Here is a 24,230-nt window from a genome sequence, read left to right on the forward strand (position 1 = left end):
AGGGGCCGGCGCTGTGGCATTAAGCCACCACCTGCAGTGCCGGCATCCCATATTGGCGCCAGTTGGAGTCCTGGCTGCTCCACTTCCATCCAGCTCTCTGCTATGGACTGTGAAAGCAGAAGTTGGCCCAAGTCTCCGGGCCCCTGAGCCCATGCAGGAGACCCCGAAGAAGCTCCTAGCTCCTGGCTTCGGGTCAGCTCAGCTCTGGCCATTGTGGTCACTTGGGAAATGAACCAGCAGATGGAAGACCTCTCTCTGTGTAACTCTGACTTTCAAATAATTAAATATATCTTAAAAAAAAAAAAAAAAGAAAGAAAGAAACTGAATTCTAAAATCAAATGAGCCTATGTTCAAATCCCAATCAAGACTATTACTGTAACCTTAGGCAAATGCCCATCCTCTCCAAGCCTCACTTCCCTCATACTAAAATGGGATAATGATATTCCAAATTCATAATGTTCTCATGAGGAGTTCAAGAGATAAGGTTTAAAAAAAAATGCAAAGTTACCAACAAGATGCAATGACTTTGAACTGCCCTCGTCTGGACTGTTGAGGAACAATTTTTTTGATTTTTTTTCTTTTTCTTCCCCAAAGTGCTGAACTCTTTACCTAGATTAGAGTTAATCTTCTGTGTATAACGTTAAATGAAAATAGATCTTAATAAAAAAAAAAAAAAGACTGGGAACAGGAGAGGGAAGAGGAGGAGGGGCAGGAGTGTGGGTGGGACACATGCAAATAAAGAGATGAAGTGTGCTAGGTTTTCACTTGTTAAACACTTATGATCTCAATTAAGACTAGCCAAGACTGATAGCTATCTGTCCAATAGTCATTCCCATTTCTCTGAGAACTCTCTTTGTTAGGGAACAAGGCAGCAACCTAAAAACTCTACCTCCTTCATCCTTTCACTCTGAAAGGTGACAATATAATACAATACTGACCAATGAGATACAAGCCCAAGTCATGGACAGCTGCCCAAAAAAACCCTTCAAAGAAAAATAGGTCCAGGAAATGCATGCTTTTTTGCATTTATCATTCTCTGCTTTTCCTATTTACAGCGTGGACTTGAAGGCTAGACCTGGAGTAGCCATCCTGTGACCACATGGAAAGAACAAAACAATCACAGAATTCTCAGACCAGATCAGCTTAATCCACTAAATCAGCCATCAGCAGTTGTCTAGCAATGGACTTAGGGTGTGAGGAAAAAACTCTTATGTCCAGAACACTGTAGGTTGGTGCTGTTAGCCAACTTAAATCCCTAACTAACAGACATATTGCTCTTCCTTCAGCTCTTCTTCCTCTCCTAAATTTATCTGCTTAAATAAATATACCATGTATATACCATGATGGTATATACACTCATATACCATCCAAGAATAAGAAACTGGTCTGAGTTCTATAAGGATTAAGAAATACTTCCTGGGGCTGGCGCTGTAGCACAGTGGGTTAAAGCCCCAGCCTGTGATGCCAGCATCCTATATGAACACTGGTTCAAGTCCCAGCAGCTACACTTCTGATCTAGCTCCCTGCTATTGCACCTGGGAAAGCAGTGAAGATGGCACAAGTCCCTCTCCCTCTCAAATAAAATAATTAAAAAAAAAAAAGCATGCTTCCTGAATTTCAAGTATACACAAATATCTCAACAGGTCCAAAACACCTTAGCCAGACCCGTTGGGTCCAGATGGGTTTCACAACTCAGATAGGGGTCTTGGATCCTATGTGAGAGGGACCCTGTAACCCAAGCGGACTGGATTTTCTCTGCAGATGAACATGTGAGTGTTTAGACTATGAGATGCATGAAGACCGTAAGTAGTAAACCCCATCTAGGTCAGGATTCCCTAAGTGCCGAGGGTGAGCGGAGACACTGCCACTCGGTGGGTTACAGAACACCCACTCCTTACCTTTTTTATTTTAAAATTCTGATTACTGGACTGTGGATTTGTGGTGCAAGAGGGAATATATCTACTAACAACATATAAACAACATTCTGTGGCAATTATGTAGAAAACATTATACCTGGCTCTGAAAAGTCAGAAAATGTACAAGGGAAGGCACATCTGAGCTAAATCATAAAGGGTGATTAAGATTTTGAGATGCAAGGGGGCCGGCGCCGTGGCTCACTTGGTTAATCCTCCACCTGCAGCACTGACATCCCATATGGGCACTGGGTTCTGGTCCCGGTTACTCCTCTTCCAGTCCAGCTCTCTGCTGTGGCTCGGGAGTGCAGTGGAGGATGGCCCAGCTGCTTGGGCCCCTGCACCCCCATGGGAGACCAGGAGGAAACACCTGGCTCCTAGCTTCAGATCGGCATTGGTGCAGCACCGGCCGTGGCGGCCATTTGGGGGGTGAACCAATGAAAGGAAGATCTTTCTCTCTCTCACTGTCTATAACTCTACCTGTCAAATAAAAAAAGATTTTGAGATGCAGATATGGGAATTAGGAAGGGCTACATGAGCAAAGGCCTCAATACACTGTACTCAAGAAGAGAAATATTAATGAAAATGACAATAAAGCTAACATGACAGATTCTGATACACCAGACACTGCTGTACTTCTCATCACCAGGATTAACTCATTTCAGCCTCCTCGCAGTCCCTGGAGGTGGATACGGTCATTAGCCTTACATTTCAGAGGAGCAACTGAGCACAGGAGTTAAACAGAATTGCTTAAGGTCATATGGTTGGTAAGAGGATTCAACCCAGACAGTATAAATGATCATTCTAATAAAAACCCAATGAGGAACCCATCTCTACCTATCTCATTTTTAATTTTTATATTAATGTCTGCTGTTGGTAGAGCACAAGAGAACTACCACCAACCTTTGTAAATCTACAGAGTTGTAGTGATAGAAAAGCAGGTAACATCTATCCAAAGTCTTTAAAATGTGTATTCCTACTCTCCTAATCATTCTACTTCTAAAGATTTTTCCCCCAAAGAGATAATGAAAGTCTTGTGGTAATAGTGGACTAATAAATTCAGATGAGACACCCCACCGAGAATAACCACCAACTGTGGGCAGATTATTTGTGAAAATCAGCAGGAGTGCATCAGTGAGCCAGCAAGGCTGTGAAGAATTACAAGATCCCAATCCCTCAGGAGCTCACAGATGCCCAGGGCAAGTCCAGCGTTTGCAGCAGCTTTGCCCTCAGCTATCTGCCTGTTCCACAGGGCAGCCAGGAGGCATTGTTCTGGACAGTCTCTCGGGTTCCAGGCACAGAAATCGAAGTCCAGACGCCATCAAGGGAAGGACCCTGGGAACCCCACTTCCAGTCAGGGCCTCGAGGACTCCTCTCTAGAGCAGAGAGAACCACACAGCTTCAAACCACCTCAGCCCTGGAAATTATGCTCAAGTGAGCTTTTAGTTCCCTCTAAGGAGAAAATTTAAATTCTCTGAAGAAAAATAATTTTTCACATAGACTCTGGTACAAAATGAAAACTAACCAGCATATGTTGATGTAATATGTAAGAAAATAAAAGTATTAAATACAGTAGGTGAGACCTCAGAAACTCTAGCTTACAGAGTTACTATCCATATTAAAATGACCACCCTTAATGTAGCTGATGAAAGGAAAGATCAAGAATTTCAGCTGAAAACTTGGAAGTATAACATAAAGCAGATGACTGTTCTCTGAAAAACAGAGCCAAAATTAAGACTATAAAAAAGCTTGAAAAGTAATTAGATAAATCTAAAGAGTGAATTTGGAAACTGGAAAGTGAGCCAGAAAAAAAAAAAATACCTAGAGTGAAACATACAAAGACAAAAAGATCGGGAAAGACACGAGACATAGAAGACAGAGGGCAAAGGCTTAACCTGTGTGTCCTCGGAATTCCGGAGCAGAGGAGAAAGAAAATCCAGGTGCAGTTAACAGAGTAGCCAGGAATTCTCCCAGAGAGAGACAGATAGACAGGCAGACACCCCCCTCAAGCTACATCAGAGGTCAGGCAAATCTGGCCAGAAGCCTGCTGTGGTTCAGTCAGTGGGGCACGAGTGGATTTTACATGTATAGAGGGTCACAGACCAGGAGGAGGAGGAAGAGGAGCAGGGAAGGCCCTATGTGGCCACACAACCCAAAGTAGTCACCAGCTTCCCCTGACAGCAAAGATCTGCGGACACGGGAGCTTCAGGTTCAAGAACCCTATTGAACTCCACGTGCTCCTGGAAACGCACACTCTTGCTCCGCATCCCAGGTCCCCAAAGAGGAGAGCTACTAAGAGATCGGAAGGAAAGGGAAGAAGAGGGAGATCAGGGTACTTATTTCCGCAGCTGCTTTCTGCAGGTCACCGTAAGTTGCCCATTTCCCCCTCAACCAAAGACAGCAGTTCCCACAAAGCAGCCTTCTCCACACGGGGTCTCTATCTCCAGCTTTAGCAGAAGCTCCCCCACCCCTTCATGCTAGTGGCAGAGACGCCCCCAGCTTGAATCTGGACCCTGACTCCCACTATCGTTAGCCCCAAGTCTTTACTAGCCTGTGTCGCATTGTATTTTGCCCAATACCTTGCAAACCATCTCTAATTCTCTCACCCACAAGGTCCAGATGGAAGTCATACCAAGTGTAACATAATAAAACTGCCACGAAGTGGGAGGAGGAGGAGGAAGAGGAGGAAGAAAACAGAATCTTAAAAGTGGCCACAGAAAAAGGAAAGAATTCCCCTACAATAGAACAATTAGACAAAGAGCTGAATTCTCAGAAGTCAAATGATTTACGAAAACCTATCCAAATAACCAAAAGAAAATAAATGATAGTCTAGACCTCAACAACCAGTGCAAACATCTTTCAAGACTTAAAGTGAAATAAAGACATTTTCAGACCAACGAAACATGGATGAATTCGTCACCAGCCGACTTTACTACTAATGGGTGCTCGGCAGGCAGAAGAAAAAAGTCCCCAGATGGGAGGGAGAACACAGTGGAAAGAACGAAAAGGCTAAGACGCAAGTGACGCAAATGAGGGGCGGCTGCATGAACAAGACAGAGTGTAGGTACTGGACAGCAACAGCACCTACGTGAAGAGGATGAAAAGACATTAGGAGTTCTAGGAGCTGGGGAGAGGCACCAGAACCAATTTACAATTTGAGAAGCATACATTGTATTTTTTTCAGGGTGCCCATTAAGAGAATAGACAAAAGAAAATAAAAGGTTAATAGAGAAGAGGAATAACACAAAATAATCCCAAAAGAAAGGGGAGATAGCGAAAAAAGCAAAGAGCAGAAGAGACAAATAAGAACAAACAGCAAGACAGATCGGAACCAAAATATCACATTCAATGCAATCAGGGTGATGAATTAAGTCCTCCAAATTAAAGGCAAATGTGCCAGACTGGAATATTATAAGCTACCTAGAAAACATGAATCTAAAACACAAGAATATAGCAAGGGTTATGGTAAAGGGTGAAAAATATATCCCCTGGGAACATTAGACATAAAAAGCTAGTATAACTAAAAAAAAAATTTACTTGAAGGCAGAGTGAGAGAGGCAGAGGCAGAGGTACAGACAGAGGCAGAGGCAGACAGAGGCAGACAGACAGACAGAGGCAGACAGACAGAGGCAGACAGACAGAGGTCTTCCATCTGCTAGTTTACTCCCCAGATGATTACAATGGCTGCAGCTGCGCTGATCTGAAGCCAGGAGCCTCTTTCTGGGATGCCTCCAGGCCAGCATCCCATATGGGTGCCAGTTCGAATCTTGGCTGCTCCACTTCTGATCCAGCTCTCTGCTACGGCTTGGGAAGGCAGTAGAAGAAGGCCCAAGTGCTTGGGCCCCTGCACCCATGTGGGAGACCCAGAAGAAGCTCCAGGCTCCTGGCTTTGGATCGGTTCAGCTCTGGCCATTGCGACCATCTGGGGAGAGAACCAGCAGATGGAAGATCTCAATCTCTCGCTCTAAAATAAATAAATCTTGAAATAAAAATAAGAAAAAGAATATAACCAAGAGTGAAAAATACTGCTACACATAGACATTAAAAGATATTTATGTATGTATCAATAATTCTAAGAATTTCAATGTAAGAGAAAAATACAGCTTTCAAAAAGTGACTCCAGAAATAAAGTGAATGTCTTTGTTTTTAAACAAACACTAAATCTGTAACTGAAAACCTCTCCAAGATAGAAAATTCTAGGCCCAAGTTGCCAAATATTTAAGGAAGAAAATCAATGTTAAAACCCATTATAAAGCTAATTAACTAACATACAATATTAGCACAATATACAAACAAATTAATAAAAAAGTAAGAGCCCAGAAAAAGATCTCTTGCTATGGAGATGCTTGGTATGTGGAAGGCTCAAATGCAGAAAAGTGAACAAGGTCCTTTCAAAGGAATGGCTCAAGGTCAACTGGATATCCATACCCAGAGGAGGGGGAAAGTGAAACTTGAACCCTATCTCATACCAATACCTATCTCATACTCAACAATAAGTTCCAAGTAGATTTCAGATGTGTGAAAGGGGAAAAATACTTCTGGAATATAGAAAAAAAAACATCTTCTTGAACTTGGGTCTATGAAATTTAAATGGCACAAAGGCATATAAATGAATAGACCGCTAAATTATTCAGAGTTAACGACATGGGGAGCAGGCGTTGTTGGCACTGTGGGTTAAGTCACCATTTGGCATACACTCATCCCCTATCAGAGTCTTGGTTCAAGTCCCAGCTACTCTACTTCCAATCCAGCTTCCTGCTAACATGCCTGGGAAGGCAGCAGATGAGGGCCCAAGTGCTAGGGTTCGTGGCACCCACTTGGGAGACCCAGGTGGAGTTCCTGGTTCCTGCCTTCAGCCCAACTAAGCCCTGGATGCTGTGGGAATTTGGGGGTGGGGGGTTGTGAACCAGTGGATAAAAGATCTGTCTCCCCCACCTGCTTCCTCTGTGACTGTCTTTCCAATAAAGAAATCTTTCAAAAAATTGTAATAGAAAAAGTACTCTTAGGAAATATGAAAGACACAGTGGGACTATCTGCAGCATAGAACACAAAAGAGGCTCCTATTTAAACTGTACAAAGAATTTTACAAATCATTTTTTAAAGAAAATGGAGAGACTATACACTTGATTTTTAAAAAGTAACCCCAACAATAATGATAAAAAGTTGGTAAGCCTCTTAAGTCATCAGGGAAATATGAATCAAAACCATAACAAGAATCCGTGACAAACCTGTTGGATTGGGCAGGATTAAACCAACTGAGAGCAACAATGCTGGTGAGAAAGCAGAGCAGTGGAAACCGTCATGGCTAGCAAGCAGCCTGTGCAACCACTCAACACAACCGCCTTCAACAACAGAGGCAGTGTGTACTGAGTAACACACACCCCACCTGTGGCCTGGAAATTTCACTCTTTCCAACAGAAATGAATGATACTCTGGTTTCTCTTCAGATAGTATACATACATCTCTCACCTTTTACCAATAGAAATGAATGTACTAGGAGTATGAATAAGAATATTCATTAAAAATAATCCAAACTCAGATTAATAAGTTGACATATAGGTTGAGCATGCCCAATTTAAAAATTTGAAATCCAACATGCTGCAAAAGCACAAACCTTGTTGACCACTGAATGATGCTAACAAGTGGCAAACGCCACACCTGCCTTCATGCAGTCCCAGTAAAAAACACAGCAGGCACACTACACATCCTGTATACCGACATCCTCAGGCTATGTGTGTAAGGTATGTATGATACCAAAATGAATTGTGTTTAGATGTGGGTCTTCTTTTAAAAAAAAAAAAAGTCTCACTGTGTATACACCAATATCACAAAAATCCAAACAAATTCTAAAAACACTTCAGCTAAGGGATACTCGACCTGCTTTATCATACAATAGGTTTCATACAGCAATAGGCTGATTACCTATGCACTCAAAAGCATGCCCATATGTCTCAGAAGCAGTGCTGTACAGAATAGGACGACATGAAAGATTACCGTCTCATGTCATCTCTGTAAATTTCAGCAAAGTTCAGAAACAGGCAAGAGATGATGCGTTAGAAGAACAGTGATTACTTCTGGAGATAAAGAGATAAGTGAGGTCTGGGCAGGGGGTTTGTGGGGAGCAGCCCGGACTGGACTGAGTTACTGGAATTAAGACTTATTCTATGCATCTGCTCTCCCACAATATGGCGCTGGGAGAGAAGTAAACAGCTTCCGCACAGCTGCCTCCAGTTCAACCAATAAACTGTAGGACTTGCTCCTGATTGGAGAGCAGTGTACTCGGCGTGTGGGCAGCCGAGTTGGGATTGGCGGAGGAGGACTATAAAGGAGGAGAGAGACGGCATGCACCAGGGAACATCTAAGAGGAACATCTAAGGGGAACATCTAAAGGGAACACCTGTGCAGCCCCCGAGAAAGCCGGCCGGCGGTGTGCCGCTCCCCTGCGGAAGTGGGGAATGTGGCCAGGGGGAACTGCCCTTCCACGGAGGTGGAAGGGATAGTAGCCAACCCGGGAAGAACCAGCAGCAAACCCGGGGAGGGCCGAGCAGACGAAAGAACAGCGCAGGGTTTAGTGTCGTTCCTCCACGAAGAGGGGGAGCGACATAATGGTGCCGTGACTCGGATATGAAGCCTAGGCAGGGTTTAGTGTTGCTCCTCCACGAAGAGGGGGAGCGACAGGGTTGTATTCCTACTTTAGAAAATGATTTGAAATTCAGAGTTAATGTTCACGGATTGAAGAATTAATAACAATGTCCATTCTTCTGAAAGCAATTTACAGGTTCAACACCATACCAATCAAAATACCAAAGACATTCTTCACAGACCTAGAAAAAATGATGTTGAAATTCATGTGGAGGAACTGGAGACTGCGAATAGCTAAAGCAATCCTATACAGTAAAAACAAAGCCGGAGGCATCACAATTCCAGACTTCAAGACATACTACAGGGCAGCTATAATCAAAACAGCCTGGTACTGTACAAACACAGATGGATAGACCAATGCAACAGAATAGAAACACCAGAAATCAATCCAAACATCTATAACCAACTCATTTTCAACAAAGGAGCTAAAACCAACCCATGGAACAGGGACAGCCTCTTCAGCAAATGGTGCTGGGAAAACTGGATGTCTACATGTTGAAGTATGAAACAAGACCCCATCTTACACCATCTACAAAAATCCACTCAACATGGATTAAAGATCTAAATCTATGCCACAACACCATCAAATTAATTGAGAGCATAGGGGAAACCCTTCAAGACATTGGAACAGGCAAAGAATTCCTGGAAAAGACCCCAGAGGCACAGGTAGTCAAAGCCAAAATGAACAATTGGGATTACCTCAAATTGAGAAGTTTCTTTACAGTAAAAGAAACAGTCAGGAATGTGAAGTGGCAACTGAGAGAATGGGAGAAACTATTTGCAAACCACACAACTGATAAAGGATTAACAACCAGAATCTATAAAATGATCAAGAAACTCCGCAGCAACAAAACAACCCAATAAAAAGATGGGCCAAGGACCTTAACAGACATTTTTCAGAAGAGGAAATCCAAATGGTCAACAGACACATGAAAGATCACTAGCCATCAGAGAAATGCAAATCAAAACCACAATGAGGTTTCACCTCACCCCAGTTAGAGTAGCCTTCAGGCAGAAATCAACAAACAACAAATGCTAGGGATGATGTGGGGAAAAGGGCACCCTAACCCACTGTTGGTGGGAATGTAAACTGGTAAAGCCACTGTGGAAGACAGTATGGAGATAACTCAAAAACCTGAATACAGACCTACTTTATGACCCAGCCATTTCACTACTGGGAGTTTACCCAAGGGAAATGAAATCAGTAAACAAAAAAGAATTATCTGCACCTCCATGTTTATTGCAGCTCAATTCACAATAGCTAAGACATGGAAGCAACCTAAATGTCCATTAACTGAAGACTGGATAAAGAAATTATGGTATATGTACACTATGGAATACTACACAGCAGTAAAAAAGGATGAAATCGGGTCCTTTGCAACAAAATGGAGCAAGCTGGAAAACCTCATACTTAGTGAAATAACCCAGTCCCAAAGAGACAAACACTGTATGTTCTCCCTGACTGGGTAGAATAGCTCAGCTAAGATGAAACTATAGAAGTGAAATAGTCACTTTTAGAACCAATGTCCTCAAGAATCCTTAAACCGATTGTCGAGAGACAGTTAACCATTGTCACTTTTTACTGTGCACATTCTTTGTTTTGTTGGTTTTCTTTTCTGTTTTCTCTCTCTCTCTCTCTCTCATCTCTGTACTTCACACTAAATGCTGAACTCTCTATGTAACACAGAATTAATTATATGTATTTTAAAGCAATTAGGAAAAGATCCCAGTTAAAAAACAAGGGAGGGAATAAGAGATGGAGGAGGTAGTCTAAAACTGTAGAACAGTATAGTTCTGCATGCAGGCATATAGACTTACCTCTTGGGGCACAGCCAAAGAACTAATCATGGGGCTCCAAACCCATAAGAATCAGTGGTATAAACACCATCTTCACTGTTACAATGATTGTACAGATTCTTGTACAGATTGTACAGGCAACAGATAGACTGATTTATGTTTAAAAGGAAGGAAGAACCAGCATGGGAAGCAGTCCACACAGCAGACTCCTAGAATGACTTTTGCAGTAAATAACACTCTGACCTCAGAATCAACCCATAAGGCTTCCTGGTCGGGCTGAAAGGCCTGCAAGAGCATCTCAGGCATGGAAAGACAAGACTCTGTGGGAAAAAAAATCCTACACGGAGGATCTCTGGGAGGCCTCAGAGGAAAGGAAGGGTCATCCTCTTGCTTATGGCCGTGTCCAAATACCGACACAGTCTATGGTCACAAAAGGCCTCCATAGCCCTGGCAGCCCATGACAAGAGCCTCAGATGATCACTGATGTCATAAAAAATAGTGTTAATTGTTAAAGGAACAGTAGTCATTGTGTACCTGCTCCCCAGGTAGGACCTCTGTCCCTATTGAATTGCAATATGAGAATTGACTGTACTCTATATGTTGTGTGTGGGCATGGGGGCAAATTGTTGAAATCTATGATTAGCATAGAGTTGGTCCTCTGAATATAAAGTCATACTAAAAATGACTCATAACGAAGGAGTTGGAAGAAGGAATGGGAGGTGGGATGGGAGTGGGGTGGGGGGCATGATAAAGTTGTATCTATGTAAAAATGCATTCATTAAATTAAAAAGAGAAAGAGTTAGAGAGATTGACCATCTGCCTTCACTTGGAAGCACATTCCTCCTAGGAAGTCCAAAGCGCCCTTTCCTTCAAGTTAGCACGCATGGACAGAGTTCAGCACCACGTGTCGGTACAGAAGAAATCACACGATATCCGATGGCCCCGAAAAAAAGACTCCCAACCGTGCTCTCTTCAGTTAGAGGCTCCTGCTCCCCTCACTGGAGTTAAGGTTCATTAACTCATGACTGGTTCCACCTATTTTTCACTAACATTTGCCTTTCACAAGTAAAGATCAGACGTAAGCACACGCCCTCCTCCCCCTCCCCCTACCCCACGTGCAGCGCCTTTGTGGGACATCTGCTCTCACTTGGTCCTTCTCCCCCCTCGCCTTTCAACAGCTCCTGAGCAGTTGCTTTTGTTCCAGGAGCCTCCTACAACTCACCTAACTCAAAAGCCAAAGAAGTTTCCTCTGCAGGTACGCGGGTACCTCAAAAGTTTGTGGAAAATGTAATTACAATTTTGCTTTGGTGCTCAAAGTTTTGAAATCCATGCATTTTCATTGTAGTATGCATTTTCCATAGTTGTTGGAGACTCCTGTATGCATGGATCAACATTTTTCATACCACAATAAACCTGTTTTTTAATTCCCTCTTCCATGAGCTTTCTGAAGTGCCTTCATACGAGTCCCATAAGAGCTTCGAGCAGACCATCCCTTCTTTGCTGCAATTTCCTCTTCCAGTAGCTTCTAGAATCTCCAGCAGCCTCATCCTTGAACCCCCAAGTAGGCACCCCCGCCCATAACTGAATGCATGAGGAAGAAAAACTACTAAGAGAATAAGAATGGTCCCTAAGCCCTCAGAATCTAATTTAAAAAAAAAAAAAGGCAATGCCACTTCTCACCCATTAGGATGAGTCATGTAGAGAGAACAAGTATTGGCGAGGATGTGGAGAAATTAGAACCCCTGCCCACTGTTGGCGAGAATGTAAAATGGTGCAGGCACTGTGAAAAAAAGGTATGGTGGTTCCTCAAAAACTGAAAAATAGAATTACCACATAATCCAGAAACTCTACACCCAAGAGAATTGAAAGCAGGGACTTGAACAGCTATTTGCACAGCAACACGTTCACAACAGCCAAAAGGTAGAAGTAAACCAGTATCTGGAGGAATGGATACACAAAATGTGGTCTGTATGTACCATGGCATATTATTGATCCTTAGAAAAGGAAACTCTGGCTGTGGTACTACACAGATGAGTCTTAAGGACAATATGCTAAGCACAATAAGCCAGACGCAAAAGGACAACTCAGACTATATGATTCCAATTATGAGGAAACTAGAACAGTCAACCAAAGAACCACCCAGCTGAGCCAAGCCCAGATTTCAAAATAAGCAATAAAACATTTCTTGAACTAAGAATCACTAAGTTTGGGGGTGATATATTATGCAGTATTAGATAACCAAAACCTGACTACATTCCAGAAAAACAGAGCGAACTACCCTCAACAAGGGTCAATTTCACAGGCACTGTGTTGTGTGAATGAAACCGGACAGGAAGGATTAGATACTGGGTCATTCCATTTAGCTACACTTTATGAACAAGCAAAGTTGATCTATGGTGTTGCAGTCAGAATACTGGTTACTCCAGCGGGAGCAGTCTGTGATAACAGCAGGTAGAACCTGTTAGAGTGCTAGGGAAGTTCTGTTTGGGTAGAGATGGGGTATACACAAGAATACACTTATAAAACTTCACTAAGCCAGCCGGCGCCGCGGCTCACTAGGCTAATCCTCCGCCTAGCGGCGCCGGCACACCGGGTTCTAGTCCCGGTTGGGGCGCCGGATTCTGTCCCGGTTGCCCCTCTTCCAGGCCAGCTCTCTGCTGTGGCCAGGGAGTGCAGTGGAGGATGGCCCAGGTGCTTGGGCCCTGCACCCCATGGGAGACCAGGAAAAGCACCTGGCTCCTGGCTCCTGCCATCGGATAAGCGCGGTGCGCCGGCCGCAGCGCGCCAGCCGCGGCGGCCATTGGAGGGTGAACCAACGGCAAAGGAAGACCTTTCTCTCTGTCTCTCTCTCTCACTGTCCACTCTGCCTGTCAAAAAATAAATAATAATAAAAAAAAAAACTTCACTAAGCCATAAACCTTAGATTAATGCACAATTATTTTAGACCTCAATTTTTTATAAAGTTTCGAAGAACTGTAATGGAGGACTTGGCGATAACAAGAGACTATCAGATTATGTTTAGTGCTATGAAGAGAAGATTGTAAAGGAATGGAGATTTTCAGCAGGTTAGTCAGGGAAAGCATACTCTAATGCTTAAGAGCAAGCACACAATGAAGCTAGGGCAAGGAGGAACACTTAAGAAAAGGATATTCCACGCAGAGGGTATAGTGAGCACCCCGAGGCCAGCAAGAGGCCAGTGCACGTGAAAACAGAGCAAAGCAGTCCAGGATCGTGGGGCGCCCTCTGGGCCATGATCCTGGGTTTATTCTGTGTGAGATGAGACGCTCCCACAGCTCACTGGGGAGGTCCAAGCAGAACGAAGATCTGCCCATCAATGGGGCTATGTGCACGTCACCAGCAGCCTAGCAGGGGTAGTTACAGCTTCAGTGGAGACAAGGATAAAAATGTGCCTGCAACAGGTACAAGAAAGACAGAAGAGAAAGCAGGAACAGCAGGTGTAGGAAACCTTCTAGGAGTCTTTTAGCCACAAGGAGGAAGAATATGGGGTAGGGGCTGCAGGGTGTCAGGAGGGTATTGGAAAGATAGATGGACTCGGGGCCGGCACCGTGGCACAGGTTAATCCTCCGCCTGCAGTGCTGCCATATGGGCGCTGCTTCTAGTCCCGGCTGCTCCTCTTCCGATCCAGCTCTCTGCTATGGCCTGGGAAAGCAGCAGAAGATGGCCCAAGTCCTTGGGACCCTGCACCCATGTGGGAAACCTGGAAGCAGCTCCTGGCTCCTGCTTCAGCTGGGTGCAGCTCCAACTGTTGCGGCCATCTGGGGAGTGAACCAACAGATGGAGGACCTCTCTCTCTCTCTCTCTCTGCCTCTCCTCTCTCTGTGTAACTCTGACTTTCAAATAAATCTTTAAAAAAAAAAAAAAAAGGATGGATGGACTCCTTTGGTGCAGAGAAGAAGGGGCGCAGAGTCCTTGAGTGGGCGAGAGGAACCAACTCTGCACAGGCACCGCCCCACCAGCAGGGAGGAGGGCCGAGCAGGCAGGCCAGGCGCAGGGCAGAAAGGGGGCTTGGTGTGAGGGCACAGGACCTCCCTCCTTACCTCGCCTCTTCTGTCATCAAGTAAGGGGATCAGAGGAGGATGAGGCCAGGTGATACCAGTTTGAAGAGAGGCAAAGGTTTGCCTTGTAGGAAAGCACATCATCCCTCCTACCCCAGGAAACAGGAAAGTCCGGGTGAACGCAGGTCTGTCCGCAGGTGATGGAGTTCTCCCGCCAGTTTCCGGCACTCAGGTGCAGCCTGGAGGCAGCCAAGGGCTGGGGCTGGGTGTGACTGGGAGGGGGGTTTGGCCAGGGGTGAGGACTGAGGGGCAGAGGACTAGGAGTTGGAGGAGGGTGGGCAGCCATCAGGCCCTGTGCATGGCAGGCAGTGGCAGCCTGGCTGCTATGGGTCTGAGAAACAGGTGGAATGAGAGTGAGGAGGTGGCGCATTTCCCTAACTCAGCCTCATCCCTGCTACCTGGTTATATAGAAAAAAACACGTCAGATCACATCCTGAAACAAAACACTTGCTGCCTTCTCTTGGTTTACGTGAGAAAATGTGACCAGGGCCAGCGCTGTGGTGCAGTGGGTTAAAGCCCTGGCCTGAAGTGCTGGCATCCCCTATGGGCACCAGTTCTAGTCCCCGTTGCTCCTCTGCCCATCCAGCTCTCTGCTGTAGCCTGGGAAAGCAGTGGAAGATGGCCCAAGTCCTTGGGTCCCTGCACCCGCATGGGAGACCCGGAAGAAGCTCTTGGCTTCAGATCAGTGCAGCTCTGGCCGTCGCAGCCATTTGGGGAGTGAACCAGCAGGTGGAAGACTCTACCCCTCTCTGTAACTCTGTCTTTCAAGTAAAAGAATCTTTTAAAGAAAAAAAGAAAATGTGACCGCCTTTGCAAGCCGCTGAGATTCTTTATTCTGGATCCTGCCTCCCTCCCTCCCTCTCCCAAGGCCAGTGCTCTGCTTCGCGTGTAGTGAGGGCCTTGCCCATCCCTTAAGAGTACAGCCTTTCCTCTCCTACGAATGCCCTGCCTTCTCAACAGATTAAACTCAGCCGCCGCCTCCAGGAAGCCTTCAGGGATTCTCTCAGCAGGCTAAGAGCTCCCCGTTGTATGCCACAGCACCCTGAGCTGACCTCCAAAATGCACCTGCCCCATGCTCTGCCAGGGTCTGTATCTGTGACTCCCACTAGACTGAGCTCCCAGGAAGGTATACCTTTATCTTCACCCCCATCATCTAAGTCCATGGGATGTTTCTAAAGAACCAACTGAAAAGGGGAGCCAAGAAAAGCTGGTGGAGAAGTAGAACTCGAGCTGGCCCAGAAAGGAGCGTGGAGAACTGAGCCAGCAGCAGAAGCCACGGTGCCCCTATGTGCAGAGCTCTTGCATTGCCTTGGAGCAGTGTAAAGTTTTATGTCTTTAATCCTGGAATCACAATTTCACTGCAAGTCACTGCCCCTTAGAAACCACACGGGATCCACTGCCTATCACAAAGGCTCACCGTGGTCATCCTGCTCCCCCATGAGTGACCCTGACTCGTGTCCACGTAGGGTACGGCACCCGTAGCCCAGCCTTCCACCCGTGACCTCTTTCAGAACCAGAGGCATGCCGCCTCCGCACTCCTTCACACACCGAGAGCACGTCAGGAAAAAGGTCGGTAAAGAAAGGAAAATTCCAGACAGTCTCGCCCACAGCATCACTAACATCACGGGTGCAGGCGTGGGCCCTCCCATGCCCCTCCCACTGGCGGTCCCCCCCCCCCCCCACTAAGGGCTGAGAGGCTTGGGTGACTCCTACCTGAGGTCTCTGGTGCCAGTTGTGGGGGGGGGGGTTGGGGTGGCGGTGGGCAGAGACCCCAAGGCCTCTCCTGGCGCAGCCTCAGCTCCAGATCCCTCTGACTTGCCTATCCCAGCTCCTGCAGGCTTTCCTTACGGCTGAGGCTGAATGCCCATTGGACTCATGTGTGTGCTCAGCAGGCCACTGATGGCTGTCTGTCCTCACCTTCGGTCTCTCTGCAGCTAGAGGCACACCCACCCTTTCCATTCCCACACAGGTGCACCCTCTGCCTGTGCAGCTGGAAGCTGGCGGGCAGACACAAGGTGACCGAGGCTTTTCTCCCTGAGTGCGGGCGATCCAGGTGATGCCGGTGGGGGTTTCTCCACTAACAGTTACTTTTCAGAAGAGTTTTATGGAAGAGCAGGGTGGGATGTAGAGGGACACCCACACTCGGAGTCTGCAGTACCAACACCTCGCAGGAGGGTAGTTGGTGTGGGGATGGATGGGTCGATTCTGATACATTGTTACTAGCTAAAGCCCACAATTATCCACCGTGGCTCCTCTCTATAGCACCTTCTGTGGAGCTGTGCAAATGTCTACTGAGGGGGTGTTGGCTCTTCCTTCTCTAAGGTGAGCATGTCCCTGGAGAGTGGTGTCTCAGCGCGTGTCGGCCACATCCCTGCCACTGGCTGCCACACTGCTGTCTGAAGTTACAGAGCCAGGGAGAGAACGCTCTTGGCCAACTCCAGGCTCCGGGATGCCAGAATTTTGACCCTAGTGATATCACGATTGGCTCCGTTCTCCACTTTGCACCTCTCCTCTTTTGCAGAAATAAGCTCTCCTTAGAAGTGTGAATTTGTTTTGTCAATAATTCTACCTTGAATCCAGGAAGCACAGAGGCCAACAATCCATGCAGTGCTTGAAAGAGGTTTTTGCTTCGACGTACCCATTGCAAGCTTCAGTTCACTCAGTTTCCAGACTGTTCTCCAACCAATTTAACTAATGTGCAAACATATTCCCAAACAACCTCCCAAACAGATTATTACCACCAGACTGGAGAATGACGCAAATGCAGGCCATCTACATAAATGAAACAAGTTGAGCCAAAGGGCTGGCTTGTGTGGCTGAAAGTTTGGAGATGGGCGACCTGCACAGGGGCTGGAGTTACAACCAGACTTCAGCGACTTCATCGAGCTGTCTCCTGACCCAGGCCTTGGCTGGGGTCAACATTCTCACTTCAGGAGGCCCTGGGAGGGCCCATGTGCCAGTCCACAACACAGATGGCAAAGCCACTGCCCTCTCCCCTCTTCTTTGGTGGCCTCCACAGGCACACAAGTCCATTGGCATAATTAGGAGGACACTAGGGACAATTCAGTTCCATGTATTATTTTTTTTTACAAGAAATGAGTTAATAATTTCTAATGTCTCCCCCACACTCTCCCAGGGGAAGAAGCTGGAACAGAGGGAGTTGCAACCTTAGATTGGAGACTCCATGGCAGGTCGTGGGTAGGAAGAGAGCAAGTGGTGGACACGAACCTGTGAAGCCATCAGCCAGCATTCTCCTGCCAAAGGGATTTCCCTCCCCAGGAAGATCCAAGACCGGCAGGTGAGCTGCCTTGTGGCCTCCACAGCACCCTCCAACCACCAGCAGCCCTTCATCCCCACTAATTGAATCAATCTTCTTAAATCACCCTTTGCCAAAACAGGTGCTTTGGAGAAAACGCCTCTGCCCACCCCAATCCCCAACCAAGCCAAGAGGCACACTACTGTTATCAGAAGCTTCCTGGTCAGCGTTAACTGTACCCTTCAAGAAGTTGTTTGCTCCTACGTATTTCATCAAATCTGCCACCATTAAGAACAACGGCGAGTCAACAGGCATGGGTCCTTGCTGTGAGCCTATCATTTGTTCTGTGATGGGGTCATCTCCCCTCTGCCTTTGAGCCTGCTTCCTTCCATGTGAGTTAAGAAGGCTGAACTAGAAGGCTTCCAGAGGTCTACTTACCCCCCGCTAGGTGCCCACCCACACCCACTGTGGGCAGTTGTTGAGGGGTGGGGGTTTGGCTACAGCCACCTTCCGGAGGTGAAGGTAATATAGATGACAATTAGAACTCACCAGGCTTTAGCCATGGGAGCTGGGGTGTGTGTGTGTTGGGGGGGGGGGTGTCTCATATAGTCCATTGCCCAAATGCCATGCCCCCAGGCAGCTGTCGTGGGACAATGGTGGACAGTGTCATGGGACAACGGTGCTGCAGGAAGGCTAAGTGACAAGGTTCTCTGCTGTCCTAACAGGTGTCCCAGAGGACTAGAGGCCAAATCAGTTTCCTCACACTGATCTCCCCCCACAGCACCACAGCTGTGATGAACAGGTGTTATTTCCGGCGTCAGCCAAAGCTTGGCAAGAAATCAAGTCTTGGGGCAGACACTGGGCACAACGGGTCAGCCACGTGGGATGCCGGCATTCCACACTGGAGTCCCTGGTTAGAGTCCTGGCTCCTTCACTTCTGATCCAGCTTCCTGCTAATGTGGGCCCTGAGAGGCAGCAGATGATGGCCCAAGTAATTACATCTCCTGTCTCCCATGTGGGAGACCTGATTGCAGCTAGCCTCCTGCCTGTGGCCGGGCCCAGCTCTGGCTACTGCAGGCATCTGGGAAGCGAACCAGTGAATGGAAGATCTCTGGATCTCTCTGTGTCTCTCTGCCTTTCAAAGAAAATGGAAATAAAATTTAAAATCAAGCCTTTACAGAAGAAAATCAGAGTGATAACCTCTTAATATTGCTATTATTATTTTGGAATAAGAGGTGATGGTAAGAGCTTTGATATTAAACCCCCATATCAATGGAGATAACTGATATTTTTCGTGGTACAGTCTATTTCATGTCCAGAAACCAGGAAGCTCCATCACGGGAACTCACAATCAATAGCAAAGGAGTTCCAACCCAGCACATACTGTCCCTGGGAAGCCCTGTGCTCTGTGAACCTGCCACGTAACCCAGGCACACGCGTGTGCACTTACAGTGCTGCCAATTATTAACAAGGACCACTGAAGCAGAAAGATTGTTCCACTTGCCTTTAAAAATCCAGTGCTATTGTTATCAATAGCCAGTGATTTATTTTAAAAATGTAATGGGTTTTTTTATATTACTGTTTTAAATTTATTTATCTTATTTGAGAGACAGAGAGAGAAAAAAGAGTGGGAGAGAAATCTCCCATTTGCTGGTTCACTCCACCAATGCCTGCAATAGCCTTGTCTGGCCCAGGCTGAAGTCAGGGGCCAGGAACTCAATCCAGGTCTCCCACGCGGCTGACAGGGACCCAGCTACTTGAGCCATCACCTGCTGCCTCCCGAGATATGCACTGGCAGACAGCTAGAATTGGGAGCAGAATCTGACTCCAACCCAGGCACCCCAGCAGGCATCTTAACCGCTAAGCCAAATGCCCACTCATCAGTGGTTTTTCATTTTGTATTTGAAAATGTCTATTTATTCATTTTGTACTTATTTGAGAGGCAGAGTGACAGAAAGAGAGACAGAGAGAGAAACAGAGCTTCCAACAGCAGGTTCACTCTCCCAATGCCCGCAAAAACCCCGGGCTGACCCAGGCCACAGCCAGGAGTCAGGAACTCCATCTGTGTCTCCCGTGTGGGTGGCAGGGAGTCCAGCCTGGAGCTGTCATCTGCTGCCTCCCAGGTACATCAGCAGGAAGCTGGATCAGGGCAGAGGTGGAGGCGGGACTCAATGCAAACCATCATGAGATGGGACGCCCGCATCCCAGCAGGAGGCTTCATCTGCTCCACCAACGCTTGCCCCTGCCTCAGTGGTGTTTTTAAAAAAATTACATTTCATTTCCCCTAGGTGTAGATGAAACTCTTTTAATTGAGATAATTGATTTGAAATACCTAAGCCAAAACTGTGATATTTGCCTCACCAACTAACATAAAATTTTCCAGGAATGTGCTCACAAAGAAAAATACCATTCCCAACATGCACTAACATTCACACTTCAGAATCCCAACTTTCACTTTAGGGATTATTCTGCCCTTGTATATGATCAGTCTTCACTCATTTAATCCCCCCTACAAAATCCACACGAGCCACCAAAGAATTAGTCCTTAGATGTTGACGTCTATACACACACACACACACACACACACAGGGGTTGCTCTGCATCCGACCATCCTTGCAGCCAAGCTCTCTCCTTCCAGCTCTGCACTTAGCAGTATTTCCAGAAAGGGCTGCTCTTCACCATATAAAGTGGGAGGAGGTTGTTCCTTTGTCCCAGAGGAAGGAGGTGGTGTCCTTCCCCACCACTGGCACTGATCAGAAGGCACCTGGACCAAGACAGAGAGTCAGCGTCAGATCTTCACGCCCGGGCGGTGAGCACACTGTTCCTTCCAATCGGCTCAAGGCAGAGCCCACAAGCCCTTAGCCCTGACGCTGTGTCTTGCCTCAGTTCAGCCTCTGGGTGGTCTCCAAGATAACCCACCTAGGTTAACCCAGCCAGAGACCCTGAGGCCCTTGGTAAACTGAGGCAGAGAGGGCCATTGCTGAACTAGGTGGAAGAGTTTCCAAATGAGCTTCTCTTTCTCTTAATTCATCTGGAGTGTCAGCTAGGAGCAGGAAAAAGAACCATTCCCATAGACCACAAGTCAGATAAGAATCTGACACTTCTGTGCAATGGCTTAACAGCCTTGCTTTTTCAAAGGAGGAATACACTTTAACCAGGCCTACTGATCCCTTCCTGATGCAGAGTGTCCCAGGCACCCATTCACACAAAGACAGTTGGAGCATGTCCTAATTCCAACACATTCACAAAGTGTTTATCTTCTTTTAATTCCTTCCGTTGCCTGCAGGATTAACAATCCACAACAGTGTAATCCAAAACCAACACTCCCGCTCTGAACCACAGGCTGCAGCCTGCCTACCTCAGCAAATGGTCACCTTCCAAACTCACATTAGCAATGAAATAACTCATGCCAACATTTACAAAAATAAATACATAAGGCACACTTGGAGGAAAACAGCATCCACATTACCAGGAGTTAATTGCTTATGAAACAGGCAAAGGTCAACAGCAGATTTAAAAATAAGAAAAGTCCCCATAATTAGAATAATCAATAGGTAGACATTCAGCAATTGAAAACCAGGTGGAAGATTCACCAGTGCAATGGCCATGCATGCCTGCTTCTGCAGCCCCACCTGCCCCAGCCGGTGGCTTGCTCTCCCTGTGGAGTAAGAGCAAGCCTCTGGCCTCTTCCACTCCCATTCACAGACATGCACGGCCTCCGGGGCTCCAGCAGACAAGAACAACAGGCAAGAGTTTCCATCACGCATGCTCCCTTTGTTCTGGACATCAGTCATGCTAGTTCCCGCCCACGGAGTCACTCTTCAATTGCCCACCCACATTTAGTTCAGCTTGAAAGACATGACAACAAGGTCTGAGATTTGAGGGCTGTACCTGACTCTCTCTCCCCTCCAGGGGTGGTGGAATCTGATCAGCAAAACCAATCTTCCCTGGGTCACCTATAAAGGCACTAACCTCGTCCACGTTCTCAAAAGCGTTGATGACATCATATGGCAAACAGGACAGAAGGTCAATCACAAACCACGTCTTCAGGTAGTTCATTCGGATGAGTTTGGGGTCGGAAATGACCTCCCCTGCTGGCCCAACAAAAGTGGTGTGAAAATTCAGCACAATGTCCACCAAAAAGATGACATCCACGATGCTGTCCACAACCAACCATGCCACATTGTTCTGCCTGGTTTTAAAGGAGACATTGTAAGGGACCAAGATGGCTGTGTAGAAGGTCAAGATCAAGATGATCCAATCCCACGTGGTCTTAAAAACACAGTAGTGCAAGATGATGTGAGGGGGAGTCTTTGGCGCCTCTTGCTTGTATTGGGGAAGGATGTCTGAGCCCAGCTGCAGGACCTGTTCAGAAAAACATAGTCAAGAGATAACAAAGTTAGAATTGAATTGCAAACATCTACCGAGTCAATATTCAAAACTGACAAATGCCTGTGATACTCCAGGTTGACCATTAGGCACTATCGCAAGTACTAGAGGCATATGGAAGAATGGAAGTGAATGTTATAATAGAAATAATCACACTGAAACAATGATAAATTCTTAGTTGGCTTCCTGTGGACCAAGCAGTGGACTGAATATGCCACAGAATTTATTCTCTCACTTGATTCTAAATACAACCTTGTATTTTTAGCCAATTATTAATTTATACACCAGGCGAGAAACTGAGCTCAGGAGACTTAAGAAACTTTATTCAACAAGTGTGGATTGCTCCATGCCAGAACAGTTCTAGGGACTGTACATGCAGCAGTGAAGGAGACAGCACAGTACCTGCTCTCTTGGAGCGCAGTCTAATAGGCAAAACAAAATCATTTCAAATTGAGATAACAGGGGTGAGCCTTTGGTGCAACAGTTAAGACACCACTTGGACACCTGCACCCCAAATCAGGGTGCCTGGGTCAAGTCCTGGCTCTGCTCCTAACTCCAGTTTTCTGCTCATGTGCCCACTGGGAGGCGGCAGGTGATGGCTCAAGTGCTTGAGTCCCTGTTACCTGTGTGAGAGAGCTGGAATGAGTTCCAGACTCCTGGGTGTTGTGGGCATTTGGGAAGAACCAGCAGAGATACATCTCTGTGTCTGCTTATCTCTCTCAAACAAACAAACAGGAAAGAGGTAAATAGAGGCTGGGGTTGGGGAGAACACAGTGGTTTGACAGACTCTTACTTAAGGAGTAGGGGGAGGAAGAACGTTTGAATGGAAACCTGAACCACAAAATAGCACCAAGCATTCAGACGTGCATGGACACAGCATCGCTGGTGTGATGAGCCTGGGAGATAGCAAGCTTGTTAGTTCTGGGAAAAGGAAGAAGTCTGATGTGGCTGAAGCACACCAGGTGAGGGGCAGGGATGCCAGAGGGGCCCAGACCCCGCACGACCTAGCAGGCTGGTGTGCGGTTTAATGTCCAGGATGACTGGGCGTAAACTGAAGAGTTTCACAGGAGGGCATTGCTACGGTTTGGATATTTGTCTCCTCAGACTCAGGAGTTTAGACTCCAGCCTCTTGTGTTAATGGGTAATAAGAGGGTAGACACTTAATCCAAGTGTGGTGTTTAGAGGTAGGGGCTTTGGGAAATGACAACATTGGATTAACTCATTAGGAAAGAGCCTCCATGATTGTTGATATGCACAGGATTATTCTAAACTTTACGTGGAAAGGCAAAAGAACTCCAATAGCTAAAGTAGTTTTGAGTAAGTGGTTCAAACTCAACAAATTGCAGACCTTAAACATATGTGGGTTTTTAGGTTTCTCTGCATAACAGCTATAGCTCAATAAAGCTATAAAGTGATGAACAAAAGAAAAAAGTGGGAGGAATCCATCTAGCAGATTTTAAGACAATGTATAACCACAGTTATTAAGACTGCATTGTATTGGCAGAATAGATACACAGATTAATGGAACATAGAGAATCCAGAACTAGGCCCATACAAATTTGCCCAGTAGACTTTTAACCGTGGTATAAAAGCAGTATGTGGAAGAAAGATAGCTTTTGAAGCAAACGATGCTACAGTAGTAAATATCTATAAGCCAAAAAACGAACTTTAATATAAGTCTCCCATCTTCTATAAAAATTGACTCCAAATAGATTGTGAACTTAAATTTAAAATTAGAAAACTTTTAGAAAAAAATGCAGGAGAAAATCTTCAGGATCTAGGACCAGCCAAAATATTCTTAGATTTGACACCAAAAGTACAATTTCACATAAAGAAAAACTAGCAAACTGGGTGTCATCAAAATTTAAAATTTTGCTCTGCAAAAGGCCTTGTTCAGTTGATGAACAAGCCATGACTGGGAGGAAATATATGCAAACACATGTCCAACACAGAAGCACTATTTAGCATATATGATCTACATTATAAAGCCTCAAAACTCAACAATAAAACATCCACACACAGAAAATAAGTAGAAAGCATAAAGAAATATTTCACCCAAAAGCATATACAGAGGGCAGATAAGTACTTGAAAACAAATGTTTAACATCATTAGAAAAATGTAAATTAACCAGGAGATATTAGTACATACCTATCAGA

At 45.9% G+C, this 24,230-nt stretch overlaps 1 protein-coding gene across 2 annotated transcripts in view; it reads right to left on the bottom strand.

Annotated features, from left to right (window-relative positions):
* The window catches only part of KCNH1 (potassium voltage-gated channel subfamily H member 1), a 379,659-nt gene that overhangs the window by 279,020 nt on the left and 76,409 nt on the right, over positions 1 to 24,230 (bottom strand). The window contains exon 6 of one of the 2 annotated variants that reach the window (XM_002717533.5): positions 21,576 to 22,049. In XM_002717533.5, the coding sequence (XP_002717579.1) occupies positions 21,576 to 22,049 (474 nt within the window). The remainder of the gene's footprint in view (positions 1 to 21,575; positions 22,050 to 24,230) is intronic. The other variant, XM_002717532.5, reaches the window with a different exon arrangement.

The sequence above is a fragment of the Oryctolagus cuniculus genome, chromosome 13 (genome assembly GCF_964237555.1).
Source record: "Oryctolagus cuniculus chromosome 13, mOryCun1.1, whole genome shotgun sequence".
Taxonomy (NCBI): domain Eukaryota; kingdom Metazoa; phylum Chordata; class Mammalia; order Lagomorpha; family Leporidae; genus Oryctolagus; species Oryctolagus cuniculus.